The sequence below is a fragment of the Centruroides vittatus genome, unplaced genomic scaffold (genome assembly GCF_030686945.1).
Source record: "Centruroides vittatus isolate TY-2023 unplaced genomic scaffold, ASM3068694v2 contig_89, whole genome shotgun sequence".
In the NCBI taxonomy this organism is placed as follows: domain Eukaryota; kingdom Metazoa; phylum Arthropoda; class Arachnida; order Scorpiones; family Buthidae; genus Centruroides; species Centruroides vittatus.
In genome coordinates this window covers 1,505,821-1,524,856 of record NW_027122580.1, presented here as the reverse complement: position 1 = coordinate 1,524,856, position 19,036 = coordinate 1,505,821, and the positions used below count along the sequence as shown (strand labels likewise).

At 31.9% G+C, this 19,036-nt stretch overlaps 1 protein-coding gene across 2 annotated transcripts in view; it reads left to right on the top strand.

Moving 5' to 3' along the window:
• The first annotated feature begins 3,078 nt into the window (after window positions 1–3,078).
• The window catches only part of LOC136983812 (vacuole membrane protein 1-like), a 69,451-nt gene continuing 53,493 nt past the window's right edge, over window positions 3,079–19,036 (top strand). Inside the window, exon 1 of one of the 2 annotated variants that reach the window (XM_067280676.1) lies at window positions 3,079–3,405. In XM_067280676.1, coding sequence (XP_067136777.1) covers window positions 3,277–3,405 — 129 coding nt within the window. In that variant the 5' untranslated portion in view covers window positions 3,079–3,276. Of the gene's footprint in view, window positions 3,406–3,519; window positions 3,616–19,036 lie in introns of those variants that run through there. The other variant, XM_067280677.1, reaches the window with a different exon arrangement.

Genomic DNA, 19,036 nt, shown 5'->3' with positions numbered 1-19,036 from the left:
TATTGCATTACTCAGCCAATGATAGACCTTGCTAGAGGGCCTTTCTAATCAATCCCACGTTGGGTTGATTAGAAAGGCCCTCTTAGTGTTTACGGGATGGAAAATGAGCCAAAAATGAAAAATAGGGAGGCCGAAAATTCTATGTTGAAGAGATACAAAAATTAAATCGATTAACGCAAAGTATGGTATTTTAATAATTAATATAGTAATTATTAAAGTATTAAACCATAATTATAACAGCCTACTGAAACCTTATAGTTTCTCAACATTTATTACATTATTTTCTAGGTCAGCCATTGACGGCCGGATGGCCGAGCGGTAAAGGTGGCAGCCTGCCGCTCTGGGGGACCCGGAATCGAATCCGAACGGGTCGAATAATCCCCAGGAATTTTTCGGGGGTGGTCCGTTCGGATATGTCGGTCCCGTCCCTCACCACCCGGTCGCCCCATTGTGGGCCTGGCCGACCCATAATGGGCCTACTAAAAGAGGCCCTCTTAGTGCCCACAGGGCGGAAAGAGTTAAAAAAAAAAAAAAAAAAAAGGTCAGCCATTTTATCAAAATTATCTCAACGAATTTCACATATGTATAAATTGATATAGATAATACAGAATTACAAGGCTATTTACAAGATCATTGTGTATATTAATTTAAATTAAACACTCTTCATTTGGGAGAACAGAAACAAGGTAATTTATATTTAGTTTAATAATTAACAATTTCAGGTGAGTCCAATATGTTTTTAAGTGTTTGTTCTGTAAGTTTCTTTAAGGTTTTTTTACAAAAGCCTGGTAGAAATTTTAAATTGAATTTCTTCCAATAAATCAAACATTTTGCAAATCAAGACTCAAACCTGTATGAAGACTTCATTACAGTAAATAAGTTTTATTTTTTCCGATTCTTTGGTTTAGCGCCACACTCGATTTAGAACCAATTTTGGAGTCGACAAATGGTAGAGCTAAATCTTAGTTGATAGTATTCATACTGTTGGATAGACGAGACGGTTAAATCGTCATCTCAACCATCTGAGAAGCACATGTTTAGGTCTGAATCAGGAACCTCGAGAATCTTTCAGGAGTAGTCATGTTTTGTTCCTATTTACTACTTTCGCCCCGAACCTTTTCTTGGGTCAAAATTGGGTTCGACTAGGGCAGTCGAGTGATGAAGGACGGGACCCGATATATCTGGGATAGGCCACTCTTCAACAATTTTGGACTCGACTCACGACTCCCATCCAGTCGGCTTTTTAAGGGCGATTTGTCCCGGATATATCGGATCTCGGGCCATTATGGATCTGGCCAAACTCATGGAAAATCTGAAGAAAAAGCCCTCTTATTGCCCACGGAGCGAGAGCCAAAAACATGAATAATATGGTATTAACATTTTGTGGTAATTCAATCCAATCTTTATTCCATTATCATCCTTACAGTGGCGTAGCGAAGGGGGTGCAAGGGGGTAATCGTGCACCGGGCGCCACTTGCAGAGGGGCGCCCAAATGGCCTCCAAGACAAACTATATGTGTTTCTGGAGGGGGAGGAGCGCCAATAAAGTGTCGTGCCCCGGACGCCAGTTATGTTCGCTACGCCACCGCGTCCTTACTCTAGTTTTCCGAGTTAGGAAACACTAGGGGTGCATATACTTTTCGTTTTGTATGGATCGATCTGTAAAATCGGATCAGTCCTTGTCACGTGATACAGATAGCTTCTGTCATGGCAGAAAGTATACAAGTAGGATCGAAGATGGCGGCAAATATTGGTTAGTTAATAATAGTCTCTGCTTGTTAGTTAACGTATACTGAATTTTAAAAATATACATATAATATCTTTGAAATTCTGCATATGTTAACTAACAAGGATCAATTAATTGAATTAAAATAATCCATTTTATCCCTCGATATTAAAACCGTAGTTAGTACTAAACGACATACGCTGTTATGAATTATCGTTTATTTGACAAAATTGTTTGTGCTCATTCATACGAATTTTTAAATCGTATTACTCTGTGAATAAAATTGTTTTCCACAAAATAAAATTTAAATAAAAATTTCACAAAATTAAAAAATAAAACTTGCAGAAAAGATGAAAGTGCACGCCATACATTCTTGCTGTACAAAATTGTCTCTAAATACTTATTTTTTCATCTCAGTTTATCGGATATTTTAATAATGATGTTTTTACTTGTCATTTATAAGTTTTAAATAAGTTCCCTTGTCAACAATTAAACGTGTTTCTTCGTTATTTACTGTACGCTTAACTTTAGCAATGGAAACCGCCATCTTTAATCTCTTTTATCCGATCCAAACGATCCTACTCTCCGCTCGGATTAGTTTGATCGCGATCCAGTTGATCCTGGATGGCGTTTGTATACGCAAACAGAGATTGATCGGATCGCAGTAGTTCCTTTGTATACACGATTTGAACGATCGAAGTGATCTTGGATCAGTTTGATTCCAAAAGTATATGCACCCTAGTTTTTGATTTTTCTGTACTTACCCCTATTTATCTTTTCATACACATACAATATTATGAAAGGTTATTGATATTTAGCTCGTATGCTTTATACTGTAATTCTAGTATCACTTGCATAAGCCAAACGGGAAATGCGATAATCGCTAACAATTTATTATTTCAGAAACGAAAAGCATTTAATATTTGTTCCTTATGTCCTTCGATTATAATTACAGTAGCCATCGGCAATCTAAACAGCCGTTTAGAATTAATAGTTTGTCTTCTTTCTTTACTTCTATCCTTACTGGCAAACTAACATCGAATAACGCCATCATTTTTGCTTCAATGCGCCAATCGAACGAATTTAGTTAGCATTCGGCATCTATACATCATTCTATTCGCACAAACAACCGCTCTCGCGAGATGCTCGTTCCACCCCGCGGCGGGTCGAGCCGACGACGTCTCTAATCGGAAGGCGACGTCGGACCGGACCGGCACCCCTTGTGACCTTTCCGAAATCCAACCTCCGCCCGCAGTCGTCCCGGCCGAGACGAAATCCCTGCAGAAAACAAAGATTAAGAGACGAAGCGTTTCTGAATGGCCACCGCCGACGTCGACGGCGCCGCGTCGTCTCCGCGCGAAGACATTGGCGCCGCTTTGGATTGTGGGGAGCCGGCGGAAGTACGACGTAAACGCGACGTCATCGCGACGTAAAAATCGCGTTTACTCGGAAGACTTTAACGTAATATATTTACCGTATAACGGCGGAATATAATATAATAATTATTATTAATGTTTTTCCGTCGGTAAATACATCTCCCGCCTCTATGATATGGGCGCGACCAGATCCGGCAAGAAGCGAACCAATTCCGGTCAAGATTACAGGACGTTCTCCAAAGACGATCTGAAGCAGGAACTTAGGAAGAGAGGCATTAAATGCGGCGGAAAGAAAACCGATCTGGTAAGTGCGGACCTTTTAGGATATCCTATTAATTAATATGGACGGCGGAGATCCGTGACTCGTTTCTACTTCCCGGCGATCGATGCGACGTTCATACGCAGTTGCGTTGGCTTCGAAGGCCGTCGCTTTAAAACATCGCCAAATGTTCCCGTCTTCCGTCGTCTCCACTCGTTTTTGTCGCCTTTCCCGGGCTACCCACCCGACTATACGGTACGTTTCTCTCTTCTCCGCACTTCCCTCCACTTTTTTCCTTTTCGTTTTCCGCCTAACAATTATTCGATTTTCCGGATTTCCTCCGATCCTGGTCGATTTCGCCTCCTTCGGAAATGCCTAACGAAGAAATTTCTTCTTTCGGAGATTGACGTTTGACCTCTGATCACTCTCGAAATGTAAATATTGAGCTGGCTTTCTCGCCGGCTTTACGGCGATGATGTCCGGTGAGTCTTCTCTGTGCCTTTACCCTTCTCCCTATTCCGCCGTTGGGAGACGAGTAGAAAACCGTGCGTTTGTCTTTTTCTGGGTGGGACGCCACCGGGGTCTCCCCTTGCCCTTTGCCGGCAGACTGGAGGTGTGGATCTGCCGGGCCGTTCGGCGATTCTTCGTCTCCGCCGGGGAGGGGAGCCGTGCCGGTGCCGGTCCGGTTTCTCGGCCGGTCGGTCTCCTCCGGACTCTCCTCCCGCCTCCTTTACGATTTGCGGAGTGGACAAAACTCTGTGCATAAAGAGGGGGAACGATATTCCAAAACGAGCGGTGCGGTGCGGTGGTCTCGATCGACCCGGACGCTTTTAACCCGGGTACCGTGGCGGGAAGAATTGTACGAGATTACCCCGTCGACAGACTGGAAAGCGTAGCGAAGTACGTAGGTAATGTGGAACGGAATTAGTACGGAACCTAGTAAGAGACAATTTGTTTTTATGAATTTTGGCCAGACTATTTGTGGCAGTCGAAAGGGAACTAAATTTTAAAAAGCACTTACTTACTCTAGAGACATATTGCAACAATATAAGAATATTGTTATAAAATCAATTATTTTTAAAATATTTATAATATAGCAATGGCAATTTTTCTGGCAAATGGTCGAAAGAAATCTTAAAAAAAAGAAAAAAAAAGCACGCTTTGAATGTGCTGGTCAAAATGGAATAGATGTAAAGAAAGGTTTGAAGTGGAATGTCTTACCAAGGATTGTTCTTGGATCTGTTCTTTCTTTTTATCTTGCTTGTGTGTGAGGGCTTTACATTAATAGGGTGGATGCCACCGATAACTATCGAGGGTAAAATCTTGCCGGATAACTTTTGTTTAAAGTTTGTGCGATGGTGTCGAACAGCGGCAATCGATAAAGTATATTTGGACGATGTTGAGAAATATATGCCGGAGTCGTTCGTCTGTCTTAAAGTGTGTAAATATTCTTCCCGTGCATAATTTTGTTGGACGTCATTTAGACGACGAGCGAGAAGACCGGAGGGAACTACAGATCCTAGAAGAGCCTCTTTGTATGACATTCTGCTCTAGTGCTATCTTTTATTCTTGCAAGGTTAAGCTGGATGCACTGGAAAAAGCAGTGTTTTTTGTTTTAGAAGTCTGTTTTGCTGGCAGATACTTGCATGATGTAAGACAAGTTATTGAGTCTGTGATGAATCTCTTGTGCAAATGCTCTTTTTTGTATAGAAGAAAATTGTAAATTTTAAACACCATGTTGGTTTTTTATCAGTGTAAGTCAGCTATTTCATTCTAACAGAAACAATTTTTATCAAGAAATACTTTGGATTTAACTCAATTCTTTTGTGTTTTTGTTTTTATAGAGACTTGCCTAAGGCTCCAATATTGATAGTGCTAGCAGAGAGAATCTTATCCCATATGTAATCATTTTGGGTTTGATGTTGCTTGTTCTTGATAAAAAAAGAAATTGAATTTATTATTGAATTTAAAGTGATTTTACTCATTTAACTTTCTTTAATAGCTAACCCAAATGCATACAGTGTTTATTATCCATAACAGTAGATTAGAAAATCATACTAGAAAAAATAGGTAAGAAGCTCTAGCAAGATTTAAAATTATATTTTTAAACAAATAAACTTTGTTTGAATAAAACATATATCAGTTATAATATGGTAATGTTTTGGTGTGCAAAGGATTTTTGCATTTTGAAAGATGTTCTTGGTGGTATTGGACAAAGAAAATGCTGTTTAAATACTTCATAATAAATTTTAAATTACAAAATCAGTAGATAAGCCTTTATTGAGGGCAAGTTCATTACAAAACTTGCCCTCAATTTTAAGTTACTGGATGGGTTATCTATACAAAAATACAATACTTTCATTATTCAAAAAGTTTTATTGGTCCAACATAAACTTTTGTCAAAATTTTGGTTAAAAAATGTTTAGATTGTTTTATGGTTTGATAAATTTGGATTTGTATTGAGAACTTCTGATATGTATAGTCAGTGTAAGTATAGTTTTCTGTTGGGTTGCTTCATTTAAGTGTGCTAGGGAGAGATTGATTGGAGGATGTCTTTTTTTTTTGTTCATTTGCAATCAAGAAGTTTAAATAAATAAATATAAATATTTAATAGAAGATGATAATGATGATATAATTAATTAAATTAACATTGTGCATTCAACTCCTGTTCAAGTTAAATTGAAGCTCAAGAAAGAATATGTGCATTCATAAACAATTCTATTACCTCTTAACCCGGGTGAGGTCGCAAAGGTCAACAACTGTTAGAGGTCGCTGCGGGTCACCTCGACCCGCATTTTAGATATTAATTTTTTTCTTAACAGTTCAACTTTTTTCACTTTTTTCTTTTAAATATTATTTGTCATTCTGTTTAGTAATTTAATAAATATATATGTTTACTTTGTAAGCCTTAGTTAATTATTTATTAACATTCGAATTTACATATTAAAATTTGGGGAAAATTTTTATAAGTATCTGAAAAATTTTAACTATTTAAAAAAACACGAAACAATTAGTGATTATAGAAGTTATTTTTATCATAGAAAAGGTATGTCACTTTATGATTTTAAAAAATTATATTTATTTTATTTACATTACATTATTAATACAAATTTACGCAGACGTCAAGGGTCGCTGCGGGTCACCATGACCCCAAAGAGCAATTATCTATTAAAGCGTTCTGAAAAACTGAGTAACGGCGATATGTTCCGATAATAACAATAAATTTAAAAAGCTACTGTAAGTCACATTGGTAAAACTTAATTATTAACGATTCAATCGATCATGAAATAGGGGGTGCGGGTCAGAATGGGTCATGCGACCCCTCCCGGGTTAAAGATGCAAAATTGAACTAACCCAAGGCCAACTGTAAATCTCTGCATAAATTTTGATACTGCAGACTCAATGGATTGTAGTTTTGATCTCTTGTAAGTCATGTTATGCAATTTAAGAACAACCTTTTCTTACTAAAAATTTACCATTTAAAAAACAATTTTTTTTTTTAAATTAACAAAGTATTTGTATTTTAGTTCAGAAAGAGTGAATACATTTTCTAATTTTTGTTTCAAACTGTAATGAATTCTAAAGTTAATTATCTTTCAGTATGTGTGTGTGTGCATGTATATATGTAATATTATTTATATAGATATATATCTTTTGATACTACACTATAAAATGCAAAATTTTTAATTCAGCACACACACCTGATGGGAAAAATGGATAATCACAGACATTCACCTTCATCTTTATTAAAAAGTCTATGATCAAGTCATTTTATAAGACATTTCTCTTATACTCAAAATAATTCAAAAAGGATTAATTATCAACACAGACCCAAAATTTTGGAATTATATAATTTTAAGTGAATACAGAAAACAATTGAATGCACTGAAAACTAGAACTTCTTAAACTAAGTTTCACAAAACCTTTCACACTTATTTTTCTAGTGGTTTTAATCCATAAGATAGGAGAACAAACATTTTCGGCCATTTTAAATGGCCATCTTCAGGTTGAATAACATTGAGACGTCTGTTGGCAAATATTCATTTTCATCTTTGTTAATTTTACTTCAGTTTTATCCATGTCGATATTTTAAACCTTTGTTATAAACAATGGCATGATAAGAAAGAAGAAACTTCTATAAACAATGATGTCATCCGAATATTTGCCAATAGACATTCCAATGTTATTCAACCTGAAGAAGGCCATTTAGAATGGCCGAAAACATTTGTTCTCCTATCTTATGGATTAAAACTGCTAGAAGAATAAGTGTGAAAGGTTTTGTGAAACTTAGAATATAGAAAACACAATTTAAATAGGCAGACTGCTGAAGGAAGTGTTTTTCAACGGGCAACTTGACTGTCAAACTGATGGCAAAGAAACAATGTGACCATACTTAAAATTGTGCATTTTAACAAAATTTTTAGACCAGAATTAATGACATTCAGAATTTTGCAGAATCTAGATAATGTAATTGTTTCATCATTGAGAAAATGCAGTGATAAAATGCTATATTTAAACCACTAGGGTAGATGTACCAGTTTTGGCCAGTGTAGTACCAGTTCTGGCCAGAAAACAAATTTAACTTAAAAATATAATCACAAATGAAAGAAACTTGTATTGTTAACTGTGTGAACAGTTAACAATAAAAGTTTGTTTCATTGGACAGATTTGAATATGTGGTGATTATATTTTTAAGTTAAATTTGTTTTCTGGCCAGAACTGGTACACTGGCCAAAACTGGTACATCTACCCTATTAATAAATTTGTGAACTTCCAATAAAACAGATTCTTAAATTTACATTGAGAATCAGTTCCTAGAGTACTTTAAAGCAACCAGGTTTATCATTAGGAGATACAATAGTGAACTACCTTGACAGCCAAATTAACTGTAGCAGTTCACAATTAATAAATCACCATTGATTTTATGAATCTATAAACCACATTTTTTCAAATGATTATATGTTTAAATTATTGGAATTTAAAGTATAATAAATTGACTTGGTCCATACTTGTACAGAAACACACATTCCTGATAAATCCTAACAATAAAAGCAGGAATGTTTGTTTCCTATAGAAACTAATATGCTCTCAAGCATTTGAATATCCTTTTACAATAAATAATAAATTTAAAATATTATTTCTAATAAATGGACTTTTTTTTTTAATAAAAAGAAATATTGCTTCAAAAATAAAATTTTTTAAAACACTTAATCATTTTAGAAGAATTATAAAATAAAATAATTCAATTGGTTATGTTATTGTATTTATTCACTACATTTATAATATAGATGACAGTTAGATAACACATCACTCAAAATCAATAGATTGATAGCTGTCTTATGATGGATGAACTGTGTTCTTGGAAAGCAATGCTTTGATCTAGAGATGATATGCTACATATAAAATAATTAAAAATTACTTCATAAAAATTGTAAAACAAACTTCACCCGTGACTACCGGTACATATAAAGTCTAATCCAGCAACTTCAACCTTTAAATTTCCGGTACAAACTTCGAAAATTAACAGAAAAAACTAACGTTACAAACGTTGTAAAACTTACAGCAGTAATCTTAACTTTACTGTTGCATGTGGAACTTTATGGTTGCATGTGAAGTTCTTGTTACATAATAATGAATTATTACTACTAATAAAATTTGTTAATTATATCCTCTTTTTTATTTTGAATGTTCAGCCATATTCTATTGAAAATATGGCTGAACATTCTGAGTCAATTGCAGTAGTTGTAATTTTTTTACTGGAAACCTTAAAATTTATTAAATGGTACAATATAATTTTGTTATCAAATAATACATGATTAGAGTTACTTAGTTTAAGCATATTTTATTATTTAATGCAATACTGATTAACCTCTCTGTTTTTGGATTGTGTAGTGTCTAAGAAGTATTGAAAGCACTCCAGACAATAAGTTGGGTAAAATGTGTGTGAGGACTTTACATAGACAATGCCTTGACTTACAATTAACAAAGTTTTAATAATAGACAAATACATCAGAACTTACACTACTTACTACCAGATACAATTAACAACACTTGTGACAATTAATAGATCCTTTTTTGAGGAGCCAATCGTGTGATCTAAACAAAAATTAATTTTACACTATAATTTTACAGATGAAGGTCACTTGCTGAATCTCCCTAGTACGAGAACACATTTTTTTCTAGGGATCCAAGAATCCATTCTCTACAGTCTCGGCCATGTGGTTCACTGATGAGCTCAGAGAATGACAATATTAGTCTTATCTAGTTATACACCCCAAACACTCATTCTGATGATGATGGTAATTTATCATGATGTATAACTTACTATGATGCAATTTGATTGCTTCTTGAGTGGTTTGCTACCAGTCGTCCAAACCGGGTCGTGTCCCTCTTTCTTCCTACTTCACTCCCCACTCCAAACAAGCCTCTGTACGTCTGATCCAAGTCTTGGTTAGAAAAAAGATGATTCATCCGCACATGGGATGCCAATTTATACATCCCGCCATCATACTACGTCACACTCTTCACGTGGTCACATACAACCAATCGTTGCTCTGCAGATGACGCCACCCAAAAAGGTGGTTCTACCAGAACAGAAATTATTAACATTTCTTCATTTACACAATTACAATTTCAGGCACAGACTAACGAAACATATTACACAAAGGACATAAACATATACAAAAGTCATATGAAAAAAATGTATGTAGTGACGCAGCACTACAATTGTCTTCTATGTTTTAATAGAATTAATGTTATTGGTATAGGTAGTAGACACATATATGTCTGTCTTATATACAGTAAAACAAACAAATATATAATTGAATAATTAAAACAAAAAAGAAAATGTTAATCTTAAATAAACTTTTGTATTTTTTTTTATTGTGATATAATGTGAAATTGCAGTTGCATATATATATATATATATTATAGTATAGTTCAGTAACTTATTTTTAAATAGTCATAGCTTGTCTTTCCAAAATCCCATTTGGTTTTCAAACAAGTAACCAAAAATTGTGATATTTATGGGCAAATTACAGTGTTTAATTAATTCATAATATAAAAAAGTCATTATCAAATATTTTCTTAACTGAATATCATTATTGTGAAACTAGACCTAGTTTTTTCATTAAGTTTACAGCATTTAATCTTTTATTTTTAAATGTTATCTACTATATAGGTCTCTATTTCAACACAGTGCTCCCAAGTAGAGCATATGACATCATTAACTCTTAAAATAATAGTAAATTATTTTATTTAGAGCAGGGGTGTCCAACCTTTTTGTTTCTCTTGGCCACATTGGAAGAAGTCATGGAGTTTTGGGCCACAAGTATATTATACAGTATATACTTGTGGCCCAATCCTTAAATATACGAGTATATTTAAGGATTAACATGTCTAGAATATAGTAATAAATATTAAAACTTTATCATGAAAAAAGATATTTAAAAAAATTACTTTTACAGACACTTTCAATATTTACTTAGAAATAGATAAATTCATTTATTATAAAGGAGACAGACAAAAATTTATTTGAAAAACACAAATATTTATTTTATTTGGGTCTGTAATTAATAAAAAAACGACAAAACACCATTTTAAAGTGCATTTTTATTCGACTAATATATTTATAAATAATATGTAGCCCAAAAAAGTAGCCAATGTGCCAAATGATATTTTTATGCCAAACTAGAAAAAGGGTAACCAAATTTGGTGCAAAATAGCCAAATCTTGCAATGCTGGAAAAAATGCTAAATAAAGCTGGAGTTGGGACTCAAAGGACTATAAACCCAAATGTGGGGAAAAGAGAGAAAGGACAAAAGTAGTGAAGAAGGCTGGAAAATTAAGGGTCAATATTTGCATAACAGAAGGTCTATTTAACCTTTCTCACTACTTTTTTATCTTTTAGACTTTCTCTCCTTCAGGTCTATAATCCTTTTAGTCACAACTCCAGCTTTATTCAGTATTCCTTCCTCATTCACACATTTTCAAGTATTTGAAAATATTTCCTTTCCACTCAAAAATAAAATATGTATAAAGGTTTACGGCTTTGTGAAACTTTTTTTTTGAGTTTATGCTGTTGAAATAAATAAATAAGTCGATTTTGTTTACACGTTTATTGCGCCGCATTGGAACTTGCCTTGGGCCGCATGCGGGCCGCGGGTTGGACACTCCTGATTTAGAGTGAATAATTGCTCAGATATTACTGTTTTGATGTCAGTTTACAGAAACCAAATGAAGTGAAACAAAAGAAAGGTGAACCTTGTTACTAACAACTCTTGAAGAACCTTTGACCGATAACAAAACATATTTAATAAATCATCCAACAAACCTTGTTACCTTTAAAACATAATAAGTTCTCTTGGAAATGATAGAAACATATTTTAAAATTACATTTTTATTTTTGCTTTATTGTTTTAAGTAACCATGAAAATAATAAATAAAATAACTTTATGGTGGAATTGATAATTTTTTTACAAAAAGCAGTCAGTTTGGATGGTCGGTAGATTTTTTTGAGTCTTGGAAATTACTATAAGCTTTATGGCATATTCAGGATGGCAAACTATTTTAAGTGCTTAGTGTTAGAACTTAAAATAGTTTTCCAGTCTTAAAGTGCTTAACAGTATATGTCTGGTTTTCATATCAAGCTGAACAGCAACATAGCAGAGAGACAGTTGTTAGACCCATTCTTATGTTACAGCAATTTTCTTTAGCTATTTTCTTACAATCTAGTAGGTGATGAGGAGGATCAGACTACAGTTTTAATAAAAGTACTACTATCTAAAAACAAGAATAGGAAAAGAAGTTCCTATTCTTGTTTTTAGAAAGTAGTATTTTTCTTCTCCAAGAACCATTGGTTAGGCAGAAACTATTCCAAGAAATGAATGATTCCTGTTTTTGATTGTCATAAAAATTTAATTTAGGGCCTAATTATTGATTAGTTTCTACACTAAAAAAATTTGAAGATATTTATTGTAAAATGACATAGCAAGAAAGGAATACTTGAAAAAAAAATTTAAAAAATAAATAATTAAATAATTATTGAGGCAGAGCATTAGCAAAGCTTCTACGGTAAATTTTTACCATGAAGGCCACACTTCTGGTTGCCATCTTGTTTGTGAACGCGAAGTCCATAAACAAGATGGTGACTGGCGAAATATACAAAAGCTAAATACATTATAGTGCAATTATTACAATAATCTGTATTAAAAACAATAATATTAAACTCTCTCACTTTGTACAATCACCTTGTACAATCACTTTGTACATACTTTTATTTCTCTTTCTTCTTTTTACACATCGAACATGTTTCTTCACAAGTTGTAGAAAATTCACCTTTTCCTTTCAAACATGATTTAACTGCACTTTTAGACTGTTCCAAATTTGTATTTTCTCCTATTATTAGGTTGGTTTGATTAGGTTACGTTAGGTTATCTACATTTTTAGTAGATGTTTCCTTGTTTTTTCTTTTTTAGGTATTCCTTTCTTCTGTTTGCTGGGTTCAGGGACAGTAGGCAACCTAACCATTTTATCCTAACCAAAGCACAGCTATCTGGTCTGTCATACACTTTGCATACACAGCATGCATTATCTTGCCGACATATGCCTCTAATAATCCAACAAATTCCCTTAAAAATCCGTACTTTTTTGTAATTTCTTTTACTAAATACATTTTCATCAATTTCAACTATTTTTTCCCGGACTGCCAACTTTAAATTCAAATTGGTTACTTACAGATATCGTCATGCAAACAAAATCCATTGAAGTGCACTTTTTCCAAAATTCTTCTAAATTTTTCTCAATTTTCAACATTGTGTGGTTATATTACTATTAATACAATTCATATTAATTATGGTTGTAAATTCTATAAAAACAATAAAGTTTCAAAATTCATAAAATTGTTATAAATTCTCACCAACACGCATTAGCAGCAAATAATCTCAAACACAAAATTTTGCATATTAATAAAAACTTTGAATCAGTGTCACCTAAATTGTAATTCATCAGGCACATGTTGAGATTCCAGAAGAGCTTCTATCGGATTACCAAGGTAAATATTTACTGCTTTTTCTATGAGGCTTACAGAATTGCATTTGTTCTCAAAATCTGTTTGATCGAATTTAAGTAAGCTTTGTCATTTTCCATTAATTGCAACAAGGAATTGAAAAATGTAATGGGGATGCATTTAAATGTAAAAAATAGGGATTGAGAGGTTTTTGATATAGAGGGGGATTAAACTGACAATGTCTGTGTTCTGATGCAACTGAGCATGCGTAGTGGAATAATAATGTCTAGGGATCAAAAATAAAAACAGTTTAATGGAAAATAGGTGTGAAAAATGAACAAAGCAATTGATGGCGGTTGCTTTGTTCTTGGATTGCCTCTCCGTGTCGGCAAGTGCAAGGATTATTATCAATTTTTTTTAATTGAATATTTTATTTTTTCTATATTTAATACTTTTAAAATGTTTATTGACATTAATAATTGACCAATGCTGATATTAAAACTGATAACTAGTTCATTGCTACTCAAATGTTTACTATATTTAAATTTGTAAATCAGTTAAAACATATGGATTTTATCTGATTTTCAACAAAAACATGTTTTTATTTAAATAAATTTTTAAATATAAAATTAAATTTAAATTTTGATATAATCAAGTTGTCTTTTCACACTAATGATTAATAATACAATGGTTTTTCATAGAAAGACCTTACAATCATCATAAATACTTAATTTTTAAACATTTTAAATGTTCTCCATTATTTGTTATGAAACTAAATAATTATTTATTTATTTACTTATGTAGTTTCAAAATAAATAATGAAGAACAATTACAAATGGTCTGCAGTTTATCAAGCTGTATTAAGGCCAATAACTAATTACATAAAAATTAATTTGTATCTAATTAGTTATTAGCCTTAATATAGCCCAATAGGTAATCTGGCAGATTGTTTGGTAATATGAATATATTGAATAGTTGTTTACTATGTATATAATAGGGTGTCTCTTATTTTTCGAATATTTTTTTTTTTTTAAAGCATAGGGCCTAGTTTTGTTTATTTTACCCTTAAATACTCCCACAATAAATTTCAGCTCATTTTGATCACTAGAACCCGTGCCGACTCGCATCGAATCATTTCCATACATATGGTGCTAGAGAAGTGGCTCGTATTCGCTTTGTTCGCCATTCTAACACAATTTGTCGGGCTATTAACACGTATAGTTTTTTTCGAAGATGTCAGTGGAATTACGAAGCACTAAACAACATATTTTCTTAGTCGGAGAGATAAACCACCAAATCACGGGTGCAAAATTACGAGTGGATCTTTATCAGGTATGGAGACTCTCCATATGTGATAAATATCCACCAATTTCTTGACACAGTTAGGTATAGATTTTTTAGGTATTCTAGCTTTTTCCCAAAATATGATACACTCGCATATTACAAGATTTACGCTTTCACTCACAGTTAGTTTAACTTCACTAATGTTAAAAAACAAAACTGCGAGTACTTGCCGATTTGACGGTAACTTTGCACCCGTGATTTGGTGGTTTATCTCTCCGACTAAGAAAATGTGTTTTTTAGTGCTTCGTAATTCCACTGACATCTTCGAAAAAATACAATACGTGTTAATAGCCCGACAAATAGTGTTAGAATGGCGAACAAAGCGAATACGTGCCACTTCTCTAGCACCATATGTATGGAAATGATTCGATGCGAGTCGGCACGGGTTCTAGTGATCAAAATGAGCTGAAATTTATTGTGGGAGTATTTAAGGGTAAAATAAACAAAACTAGGCCCTATGCTTTAGAAAAAAAAAATATTCAAAAAATAAGGGACACCTTAGTATATAAGAAAGAACAATTTTTTATTTTAAATTTCACTACTTGAAAGTTTAAAATATTTAGTATTTAAATAAGGGTTAGTGATGTAGTGATTCTGATTTCAGTGAATATTAAATTCTAAAAACTCAGCATTAAAGCCAAATTATTTCTTAATAAAAGTATCAAAATTTTTTATTTCTTACAAAAAAAAACTATTTTACATTTTTGGATGGGAGTCTACACAGATGATTTGTGTGTTGTCTAATAAAATTTAAAAATAAAGTTTCATTTTTTAATTTTGCTAAATTAAAAAAAATTCTTCAAAGTGTCAAATGCATATAATCTGGTATTTATTTTACCAGAAGAAAACATTTTTTGCTACTTACGCATTTGTCTTTTATTCAAAAACATTTTAATTTTCAAAGTAAATGCTCAGTGTTAGTCAAGCATAGTATTTTAATTTACCAAGCAGCTTAGATAAAAATAATCCATTTTCTGTAGCATATGACTTAATAGGTAAAATTAATTATTATTATTATTTTTGTTTAATATTAAACTTACTTATAATTACTCAATATTCACACATTAAAAGCAGTTTTAAATAATAAACAGAAAAAGCACCTCACTGTTATATACTATTATATAGCAAACCTTAAATCAAGGTACCATTTGCTTTCAAGTGTCAAAATCCTTTCAATAAGTTTAACTTATCATCAGTGACTGCAGAAAACAACTTACTTTTGAACATCTTCAAGCTTTCAAAAATTAAATTTTTTAAAAAAAATATTAAATTTTCTTTTATTTCTTGTCTTCAGGGTTTGTCATCATATTACCCTTTCTACAATCACTCTAATGCAAAATTGCTTAAAATAAATATAAAATAACTTATGATTTATCCTAAAAATTTACTGTTGTAATAATTTGTTACTTCTAAATAATAAACTTCTTGTTACTAAAAATTTCATTACTGTTGTTATATGTTTTAATATTTCACATCAGTGTTTTTATCATATCATTAGAAAATATTTACACTGAAAATGAAATCCCACTCCAGGCAAGGACTATAGTTGGTTTGGTCATAATGTTAATGTGACTCTGGATAGATCATAATTGTTGGAAACTATATAGTTGAAGACGTTAACAAATTTGTATTATGTTGAAAACATCATCTCTGGAAATGAGTGAATGAGGTTTAGTACGGAATTGGATTAACCTCAGCAGTATATCAGAAAATGCAAAGAATTTGGAAGACAAGGATAATTTCAAAACAAAGATTAATTTCTACAACATCATTGAATTTCAGAAAAAAGCCTGGTTGCACAATGTAACAGCCCCACTGGTTGAAGGATGATTTTCAGCAAGAAAAAACTGTTTTGCAAGTTGTTCCCTTGAAGGTTCCCACACAGCTGCATGAATCAGTGAACAGATAAACATTGTTCTTGAACAGTATAAGTTGAAAAGTGAGAAGATATTCTTAGTACTGAGAGATTCTGGAGCAAATATGGTAGCTGAAATCAGGAATTTCAATTTAGAGGCATTATCATGCTTTACACATACACTGCAGCTGACACTAAATGAATGCATATTTTCTCAACAAAATGTGAAAACTATAATCACAGTTAATAGAAATATTGTCACACATTTTAATCATTCTGCTGTAGGTGTAAGCAAATTGGAAGATTTGCAAGACAAGTTAGGTTTGCAGAAACACAAATTAATTCAAGATGTTCCTACTCGCTGGATTTCTACATACTACATGTTACAAAGAAACTTGGAACAGCAAAAAGCCCTTGTCACATATGCTATAGACAATAAAATTCCTACAATGAGCACATATCAGTGGTCTCATTGAAAAAATTGTTCTACTTTTAAGACCATTTGAAGAAATTACTGTGGAAGCCAGCAACCGAAAAACTACCTCATCTTCAATAATTCACACAATAGAGAAAATGCCTTGGAAATGATGAAATTCTCATGTTTTTGCATTACAATTTAAGGGTTTTAAAGTTTGAATATTAAATTTTTATTTGTGTTATATATTTAAAGTTTAAACTTTAAATAAAAAAGATAGCTTTGAATAGGTTATATTATACCTTATAATATGTATTGATAAAAGAAATAATTTAAATTAAATTTTTTTTAATATTCTGTTTGTCATGTAATAAATAATAAATATAAAACAGAAATTTATTATTTTTTATTACTAGCCTTATATGTAACATTCTAACAAAAATATTAAAATGCAAAATTGGCCAATTATTAAAACCGATTAATTGGGGATATGACCAATTACTGATTACTTACCGATTAATCGGTGCATCCTTAGTTAATAGGCTTGGAAATTTCTAAAATTACAGTGCTATTAATTACTTCTGAAAAATCTCGAAGAGGAGAGAAAAGCATTCTTTAATCCCACAAATGGAAAAAACATGACTAATAATGCAAGACTGTATATGTATTTTTACTATTACATATAAATAAATATAGTAAGAAAGTATATATTTTTTAATTTTTGGAGTCTCCAGAACCAATTAATCAAATTCTCATAAAAACCTATGGGAAATCGATAATTGGTTAACGAACAATTCGTATAGCAAACAAAGTCTTGGAACAGATTATGTTTGTTAACCGATCACCCACTGTATTTCTTTATTTTTTGATTATAGAGGTATTCATTTTTCTTTATCAAATGCTATTGATATCTTACTATCTGCCATTTTTTTTACAAAAGCTCTTCTTCAAAACAGTTTGATACTGTACGTAAATAATACAGTAATGAATGTCCACATATACATTTCATTTATTGCTGTACATACTCCAAATATTGCTAATTTAACAAGAGTCTAAATTAATCTTAAGACAGCAAAAAGATAATATCAGGCTATAAGAAGAATCATTAAGAGTATAAAATTTTGCATTATCAATGAAACTTTTTGATGAATATTTTCTACTATCATCTGTTGAGGTGTTCTTTGTTGTTAAAATAATAGGTGCTATTTTTATATCATAGTAGAGGAAGTTTATTGACTTGATCAGAAGTTAAAATAGGGCCAGTGCCATGTCCTCTCAAATATAAACAAACATTGACAGATCTATGATTTCAATATAATATAATTTTCTAAGTGTTTTCATATGATATATATATCATAATCATTATGTAATCAAAAATGAAAGAATTAAATTTTTAAAAGTTCTATAATAGAAATAAATATGCATTGATAAAAAATATATATTATAAAAACACAATATTATAAATAATATTATTATTATATTATATTAAATATTATTATTATTAATATATTATATATATATATGCTATTGATATCTTGCTAATATAATCTTGCTATTGATAATATATATATATATATATATATATACACTTATATTTATATTTATTCATTATATATATGTTTTATATTATTGTTGTTGTTAATAATATAAAACCATAAAAAATTTTATTTATTTCTTTTTTGGAAGTGCAAATCAAGTACTGTATAATATTTTTCCAAGTACTTTTGGAAGTATTAGGAAGTTGTACTGATATTGCTTGATCTAAGATTCTAATAAAGTAGTTTATCTTATGGATCTGTTTAAAGTTGGGATAATATGTTACATTTAATTTTTCATAATTATTATTGAAAATTTATTATGTATTCATTGGATCATTGAAAATAATTGAGTTACATTCCATATCTAAATGAATAAGCTGTAATTCTAAAAATCTTACAAATTTTAAACTTGCATTAGTGACTGTAAGGTCATGACTCCACTAGCGCAAAAATGGCCATAAAACCCCTGCCGTAAAAGCTTTTAATCACGTGCCGTGATATTTTACGCATGAGCAGGT